Source organism: Spea bombifrons, chromosome 4, assembly GCF_027358695.1.
Source record: "Spea bombifrons isolate aSpeBom1 chromosome 4, aSpeBom1.2.pri, whole genome shotgun sequence".
In the NCBI taxonomy this organism is placed as follows: domain Eukaryota; kingdom Metazoa; phylum Chordata; class Amphibia; order Anura; family Pelobatidae; genus Spea; species Spea bombifrons.
In genome coordinates, this window is record NC_071090.1 from 85,022,066 (window position 1) to 85,031,289 (window position 9,224).

The 9,224-nt window shown below is 41.4% G+C and overlaps 1 protein-coding gene across 1 annotated transcript in view; it reads right to left on the reverse strand.

Annotated features, from left to right (window-relative positions):
• Positions 1–3,623, reverse strand: part of IQGAP1 (IQ motif containing GTPase activating protein 1) — a 64,529-nt gene extending 60,906 nt beyond the window's left edge. Inside the window, exon 1 of the mRNA XM_053461954.1 lies at positions 3,444–3,623. Coding sequence (XP_053317929.1) covers positions 3,444–3,492 — 49 coding nt within the window. The 5' untranslated portion in view covers positions 3,493–3,623. The remainder of the gene's footprint in view (positions 1–3,443) is intronic.
• Positions 3,624–9,224: the final 5,601 nt, after the last annotated feature.

The following is a 9,224-nucleotide window of genomic DNA, read 5'->3' on the forward strand; positions in this document are numbered from 1 at the left end:
CCACTGAATGGGTTTATTTTTTTACTATTAGCGAAGTGTGTGGCCGCCATACTTTAGAGCTCACTAGTGGATTTACGCACCAGGAAGGAGGTGGTTTTTCTGACACATCAGTTTGCCATCTGACGTGTTCCAAGTGATTCTCATCATGCTGTACATAGTATCAACCCACGAGTAAACAAAAAATCTCAGTCTGCAGAAGTGTCTCTAAAGAGAATATGTACAATATGGCAACATTAGAGGGGAGCACACAGTGTGACATGTATACCGAGAGCAGACAATGAGGTGCCATTCAAACAGATTCTATACACATCCTATGGACTGGTTTAAACACTCGCAGCATGTACCAGTACACCGCAGTGTTGTGTAGCATGCTCAGACAAGCAGTGTCAGGGGAGTTCTGGCTTTCAAAGACAGCATGCCTGGGCCAAGAAATAATACAGACAAATGCAGTTAGTTGCCGGCTAAATGAAGAGTATGGCCAGTAACTTCAATTTAGAAAAAAGAAAAAAATCCAAAACCAAAAGCCTTACTTGGCATGCGTAGTGTTTACAGGGGCAACTAAACAAAGCCAGAAAAAAAAGAGGTATATTCACTAAAAAGGGAGAATTGGCAGGGGAGTTTGCTGGAGAGCTGTGGTTTCAACTCCTATTCACTACGAAGGGCCAAAGCCAACAAGTTCTTTCAGCTAGAAGGGCTCATCTGGCCCTGTATAATGCATAACTCAATTCGCTAATTTAACTATGCATTATGCAGGGCCAGCTTATTGAGAATCAGTGACCAAAGGCTAGTTCTTAAAAAGTATGGTAAGCATTCAATAATACTCAAAGCCTATGTTCTTGAAGTTGCTACGTTTTATATCACGGAAGGTATAATATTTATTTACTGTAAGTGAAACTATAAATGGACCCCACCTCTCCTCATATTTAGGAAACGTGGCCTCCACCTTAGAACTCACTATACCTGATAAGCGAGTAAATTGGTGAGTAAAGAACAGGAATATGTGGAACATGGCACCAACTATGTAAAAACAAGTGTCCAATGTTTTTTAATAATTTCTACTTTATATACGGTATTAGGAATAAAAGGTATACCCTACATTTTGACAAAATAGATCAAAATTCCACCAGTCCTGGATCATACAAAATCACCTAATAGGACTATAGGACACAAATAATATACAACGTACTCCACTTCTAAGGACACAAATTCTTCCTTTTTAGGATTGTAGAGTGTAATATGATACGGTTTAAAGCATGGCTCGCTGATTACCATGGTGGGGATGATTCCAAGCAAAGGAAGAATCTGGGTTAATGTAAGCGGTAGAGGTCACATAAATACTGAGACAATGACATACTTTCGGAAAGCGAAAGCAGAACAAAGAGGAAAGTTGCGGACACCCTGACTAGGCAATGATCGAACGCACTGGACCTGCCAGCAAGTATTATGATAAAGTAGTTGACAATTTGAGATTTTAGCATGGTTATTCATATAGAGTATATGCCATCTAACCACGTACAAGTCAACGAGTATACCTGGATAGGAAATTGTTAAAAAAAAAAGAAAATCAATCACAAAAAAACAAGCCACAGACCGCCTAATATCGTGTTTGGGGCAATTACTCGGTGAAGCATGTTACTAGAGTAATATATTACATGCCCACAATGGCTGGCCCACCCTCGCTGCTTAGGCAGAAAATGATCATGTGAACACGCACACCCTTCAACTAAGTCAAGTCTGGGATGTTACGGGGAAGGGCCAAGGTGAAGCAGTATACAGAATACTCCAGGGGAACAGCAGACTTTCAGGTCTCCTTGTTAAGATGAAAATACAACGGGGTTTTATTATTCCATTCGGATCTTTAACTTGCAAAATCAGCTAGTTTGGGTAAGCAGTCTCAGATAAAAAAGGAAAAAAAACTTAATAACCAGTGAATAAAACAGCAGGGATCTGTGGAAACAAGCATGCTCATATCGCATATCCCAAAAACCACCAGGACTGATCATAAGCCCTGTTAGAGGTTCTTACAACAATATAGCTGCACTAATAATTCAGCATTTCAAGCCAGAAACAGGGCACACAGGGCTCAACTACCCCGACCAGTGCAAGTGTTACATCTCAGGGTTAGGTGCTTCACACATTATTGTGTTAGCACACAAGAAGGGCATGATCAATATAATTACTGGTATTAAACATTTTGTATTTTCTTTCTAAATTGGTGGCAGAAAAAATTGTCTGTAAGTTCCCAGTACCCGCGCCATGCCTCCAACGTCAAATGACCCCATAACTCACTGCAAGTTTATTAAACACACTTTTAATTCAGCAATCTGTCTATGCATTTTCTAAAATAGACCCTAATGCCAGGCTCCAGAAACAGTCAGCAACGCATACAAGTTGGCAGCTATCCCCAACCTATATACAGGGACTCTAGATACACATAATCATATTTATGGCCCTTGGTATACCCCAGCTGTACAATGGTAGGGGTGGAAGTGGGCTAAGTAAGTATACTAATAGGCACAGCATCAAACATCACTTCTTGATGTCTACTTTATACAATGATGGCACTTATAGTAGGATGGGGAAGCGATCCTGTAATACAATTATTGAAAGTCTACCCTGACCACAGACTTTTATTTAACTACAAAGTATTGCCTTTTGAAGCCTGCATTAAAGATATGAAAAATCTGCCCCGACCAGGAGACATAACTGATATAGAACCAGTCGTTTGTAGTTTACAGATACCAGTGATACAATGTGTTGGATGACATCTGCATGGTGTTCGTCACAGTGTGACGGAAGCAGTAGAGTAAACCTGCAGCATTTGTTTGTAAATTGTCTTTAGCGAAGAATACATTTGTAAATTGGATTTCATCTTTCGGTGTTTGTTTGTAAATAGTATATTACTGTCTTTTGATCATTGATGTAGATGGTAGATCCCCGCCCTGTACTGCCTTGAGTATTCTCAGTGCTGTTAACTTTTTGGGAATTCCTGCTGTAACCTGTGAGCAGGAATCCGATTTCTGAATCACAGACAGGAATCACTGGAGGACTTTCTTGATTTTTTTTTTTTTTGTCTGTCAACTCTGTTAAGAGTTTTAACCCCCAGAGAAAGGAGTGTCAGCACCTGGAAACCCCGTATTTCCCCTAATCTGCCCCATTCTGACAGTATGCTCTACACTTTACTCAGACTCTCCCCCAGTGCACTCAGGATGCCTCCTCCTCCCCCGTACACTCTGACACTTCCCCCGCAGGGAGAGCTCCGTGGCAGGAAGCGTCTCCCCGACCCAGCCCTCAATGCACTGCTGCCCCCACATGCACCCCTCTGCCCCCCAATGTTACCCCTGATCACGCCACGGGCAGCCCCTAAAAGCACCACAAGCATGCGCTAACCAAACACGCAGCCCATCCACTCCTCTCACTCTCAGGCAGCCCGGACAACTTACAGCCATAATGAGGACGAATCAGTCCATCCACTTCATCCGAGGTGGACATGGTGGCTGCAGATACGTTGAGTGTCGGATCTGGATCGGGTTCGGTTCGCCCAAGTGGAAAAAGGGAGTGGGGGGTGGTGAGGGCAGACACGCCGAAACAACTTCACAGGAGGTGAACGAGACTCCTCCGTGCCTGAGAGGGAGTTGGGTGTGTCCGCCCGCCCCTTACCATTTACCCTATAAGAGAGAGCAGAGCCGCTCAGCCTGTCTCCAAAAACAGGGCAGTCAATCTCTGTCTCAGCCTCTGTGTCTCTTACTGTCAACAGTTACTGTGAGGCTGTCACTTTACCAGCCCTGGGTCTCTGTAAGACTCCCCACAAACATATAGGGCTCTATTCACTAAACGAAGAGTTGTGGTTTTAACTCTCTCGCTTCACTATTCATTGTGAAGGGCCAACATTGACAGGTTTCTCCCACAGGAAGGGCTGAGCTGGCCCTGTATAATGCATAATTCAATATGTAAGGAGACTTTTAACACATCTGGCTGGTTTAACCATATATTATCCAGAGGCAACCAAGCTCTTCCTGCAGCAGAAGCTCTCTGGGGTTGACCCTTTGTAATGTACAGGAGCTGAAACACAGCACTCTCTTAAGTGAATAAACCCCGGACTACACAAGATATTTTTATTTAAATCCCTTCCGTTCTAAAAATTTGAATAGACACAGCTTTGCATTACACATGGAACTTGTAAAGATGGTATGGTTTGTTTTAGCACCGAGTTGTTACTGTGCCTTCTTCTCTTGTGTCTCCGGGCTGCCGGGGGTGTTTCACAATCGCTCACGCCTTACAGATAAGGAAGTAAATACAGCCTTTTGGGATTGTATCTAAAGAGACAATGTATCTGATAATTTGGAGATTTCCCAGCTTGTGACGTAAAAGTCATGATTTTATTAAAGACGGGAGGCGAATGCGGCAAAATATGAAGCCTCCTGTCTGCCATAAAGTCACCTATTTGCTGAATTTCCAAAATAATGCTTTTTATGCATGAAATAGACGGCACCGTGTTGTCTCCTTTCACATTGCATAGTTCTTCAGGTTGATGTCACCTCCCTAGCCAGTGCTGAAATCAGCAGTCAGAGTGGGATTTAGTGGGAGAGCGGGCTTTTTGTCTTTACCGGATGAAAGGGTTAATTCAACATGAGGGTTTGCACAATAAAACACGCCTGCTCCTTTAAGATGAACAAGAGATGATCAAGAGATGTGAGGCTACTGGCCTGGGGGCGAGCTACAGGATAGCTGTGTCTGAAATAAAACAATGACAAAGAATGACCACAAACATGATATAAATCCTTCCTAGTTACAAAATGTAACGTGTAATAACAATCGTACATACAGTATCTACCTGTATATACCTGTGTGTTTAACCATCTGAGCGCCAGTTATTTATGGGTTTACTCTGCTTTTCTTTGTAACTACTAGTTACTTCTCAGTTGAAGGTCATGCAGTGTGTGTATATATATATATATATATATATATATATATATACATGCACCATACATACTTTGTTTGCTAAGTAAGGAGGTGCAGACTGCATGCATGCGGTTCGGAAACTGCCGTCACCGACATTTTTGTGTTGTTGCTGTGAAGCTGACCGTTGCCGTGGTAACAATGACGTGTTCGCACATGAGTTTTTTCTTGTGCCACCTTCTGGAAAAGTACTTGAAATTCACCTCATTTTTTTGTATAACAATCTATGCAAAATGTCACAAAATAATTATACCTTGATTGTTAAGACATGGAAACATACAATATTTTTTATAAAACAAACTGAACCATAGTTTTTGCAGGAAAAAATAGAGAAACAGTTCATTGCATAACCACTTTGAGTTTCCATGCCCCTTAACCCTTTCACATCTTCTTTTTAACCCTTAAATTTCCCTCTTTGCCCCTTTGCCTGTCACTTATTATTTTATTTACCCTTTTTTTTCTCTGCCCTCGCCCCACCTTTTATCTCTATACCCCTAGACGCTGGCCTAGTTGCAGACTTTGGATGCCAGCAAGTTCTGGAAAATTAACAACAATCAAGCATCACTGCTTTGACCATTTTTACCCCACAATGTTAAGAACAGCTGCAAATATTTTGTGGTTTTTATGAGCCTTTATATTTAGAATTGTTTGATTTTTTGCCCTTTTGTATGCTAAAGATAACAACAGCAAAAAAAATAATAAAAGCCATCATTTGATGTACACAAGTGTAGCCAATGGGGACCCTTGCCGCCAGGCCATCTGGCAGAATATGCCCATCCTCACCCCATGTAAGCATAAAAACATAACATGCGACCTATCGTATCTGGCTGTTGGCCGCTCTTATGTCATTAGGTGGCTGTCGGCCTTAAAGTGCCAGAGCCGCCTTGTTATTTGCAGTCCGGTCCTGCTTGCATCTTTATGAATTAAAATAAAAAGGTAGAATTTGACCGGGTCCATTTACTCTGCCATTTTTCCTACATAAGGATCTAATCAGTTGTTGGTCTTGTCTTAGATTCAGAAAATATCTATGCCTATCCCATGCATGTTTAATTTCCCTCACTGTATTTGCCTATACCGCTTCTGCTGGGAGGCTGTTCCATTAATCTACCACCCTCTGAGTAAAATAAAACTTTCTTGCATTACACCTATGTAATGTTGCCAGTCCTTCTATGCCCCTCTTATTTATCTAGCTGTGCCCATGATTTAACCCCTTGAGACAGTTAAATAAGTTATTGTTTGGTACTAAACAGCACCAGAGGTGAATGGCTTACAACAATAACATTCTGTGTGTGGTCCTGTGCGATAATCATTACTAATATGAAGTGTACAATAAAATAAATCATTATAAAACACTCTTTTCAAAAATTCCAGACATTCTTAGACTATAGCACCAAAGATTCAAAGCTTACTGGGCTATTGTTACAGCTTATTTCTTACATATTTACAGCTTATATTTGAAAATTTAAAAAAATACCGGTATATATAATTATAATAATTAATTATACTCTATAATAAATATATATAACTATAATAATTAATAAAGCTCTATAATAAAATACATGGCTATTTTTGAAAAAGCTATATTGTCCAAATGTCTAACTGCTAATATATCCTGGGCAGTAAGGCATTTAAAATCATATAATTCACTGTGCACTTATTGTGAATAATAATAATAATAACAATAATCATAGTATGTAACATGTCTTTGTCACCCCAATGTTAGATTTTAGAGTTTAATTACAGGAAGCGTTGAAAGAAAAATTCATACCGGTAGTGAAACACACTAAAACTAGAGAACTGGTCAGTGTGACCAGGAATTCTGCAAACATTAACCAAATGTATGTTACATATTAAAGAACTTAATTCCTAGACCTGTTAGTCAAAAGGAGTAATTGCGGATTGAAACAATCATTCTTTCTTCACTGCTGAAACAAAGTCACTATAAATACAATCATCCTCCTAAGTTTGAAAACTATTTTAGATGAAGCAAAGCAAAGAAAATTACTTTTCTAGTTCTCACTGGAGGTTCCACAAGAGATACCTGGCCGTCAGTGTTGCGATTGAAATCATGATGGCAGACAGTGGAACCTGGGTGCATTATGAGGAAAAATGGCTGGACTAGAGTTATTATTATTATTATCTTTGATAGCGCCAACAAGTTATGCAGTGCTTCTTACAATACATAGGCGTATGACGAGACTAGAATTGACAGCGTAAGACCGATACATTAGGTGGAGAGATCCCTGTTGCAAGCTTACAGTCTTGGGGTGAGGACAAATAATAGGGAACAGGGAAAGGTGAGAGCTAGATGTGAGGGTTGTATCATGGAAAATTTAGCAACTAAGATGGTGCGGCTTCTCTGAAGAAGTGGGTTTTGAGATGTTTCTTGAATGTTGGGAGGGAGAAAGCTGAAGGTTCGGTGGGAGGAGGTTCCAGATGTATGGGGCCTTAGCCCATGGGAAGAACGTAAAGATTGCGTAGGGGAGTATTTGCTTATGAGGGCAGAAATATATATAGTATCAGTGTTATGGAGGGCCTTATATGTTAGTACAAGGATTTAAAATGTCATTCTAAGGGAAATAGGGAGCCAGTGGAGGAAGCAGAAGAAGAGCAGTGTGCAAGGAAGATAAGCCTAGCTGCAGCATTTAGGACAGACTGCAGAAGAGAGAGTCGAGACAGTGGAATGTCAACCAGAGGAGTGTTGCAGTAGTCAAGAAGGGAAATGATACATGAATGAACCAGAGATTTTGTGGATTCATGGGTGAAAAATGCAAGAGATGTCTTTTAGGTGCAAGCGGCAGGATCTTGTGAGGGACTGAATGTGAGTGATGAAGGAGAGGTTTGAGTCAAGGATGACCCCAAGGCATCGGGCCTGGATAGTAGGAGAGATAGCCGTCTTGTTACTGGTGATCCAGAATTCGGGTACTGGGGGCCAAGGACTGATCCTTGGGGGACACCAACCGAAAGTGGAAGAGGTGATGATGTCTTGCCAGAGAAGTTGACAGAGAAGGAACGGTTAGACAGATAAGAAGAGATCCAGGAGAGAGCTGTATCTAGAATGCCTGTTGAAGAAAGTGAGTCAAGAAGAAGATGGTGATCAACAGTATTAAAAGCAGCAGAGAGATTCAAGATTATTAGAATGGAGAAGTAACCTTTTGCTTTGGCAGGGAGCAATTTATTGGAGACTTTTCTTAGAGCTGTTTCGGTAGAGTGAAGGGGTTTGAAACCAGACTGTAGAGGGTCAAGGAGGGAATTAGAGGATAGAAAGTTAGTAAGGCGATTCTACACAATCCGTTCAAGCAACTTAGAGGTAAAAGGAAGCAGACCGATATAGTGGTAGTTAATCAGACAAATGGGATCTAAGGAAGGATTTTTTAGGATAGGTGTGAATAGTGCATGCTTGAAAGTTATTGGTACAGTTCCAGATGATAGAGAAATAGGTTGGTAAGTGATGGACCAAGGGACGGGGATAGAGACTTTGCAAGATGGGATGGGGTCAAGGGGACAGATTGTTGGGTGAGAGGGAGAAAGAAGAATGGGGAGCTCTTCATTTGTAGGGGAGAAAGCAGTTAGTATGGGATGAGTAGGGGGGGTGGTGGGTGGTGTAGGAGGGGGTTGCAAAGAAGAGAGGTCTTGTCTAATAGTTTTGAAGTGTCTTTGCAGTGGGTAGCAAGATCTTGGGCAGTGTGAGAGGTTTGTGGTGGGTATGGAGGGACGGAGAAGGGTGTTGAAGGTAGAAAAAAGGCATCATGGGTTGGAAGAAAGAGAGGATATGAGAGCAGAGGTGTAGAATTGCATAGAGAGGTGTAGGCTGTAGAGTTGTTGGTGCAAAGCATGAATTTGTAGTGAGTAAAGTTTATGAAGTAGGGTTCAGCAGTGTGGCAGCATTTTGGTATGCCATGGTTGGAGTTTTACTTGTAAGGGTAATTGGTTGATCAAGTGAGAGTCAGTGTGTGTAGGGGAATTAGTCAACTGAGAAAGACTAGAAGAGGATCAGAGGAGGTTCGAGCTAACAGAGTTAGATATGTCAAAAGTAATGTTAAAATCACCCATAATAAGACAGGGGATATTAGAAGAGAGAAAGAAGGGGAGCCAGGCAGAAAAGTGGTAGGACCTGGAGGGTGATATACCGTATTACTGCAATTTGAATAGACAGAGGGGAGAAAAAAAGACGAATTGTGTGAACAGAATGTGCCGGGAGAGAGCTTGGTATATGGTGGAAGGTGCAATGAGGTCAGAGAAGTATGGCTACACCAACACCCTTT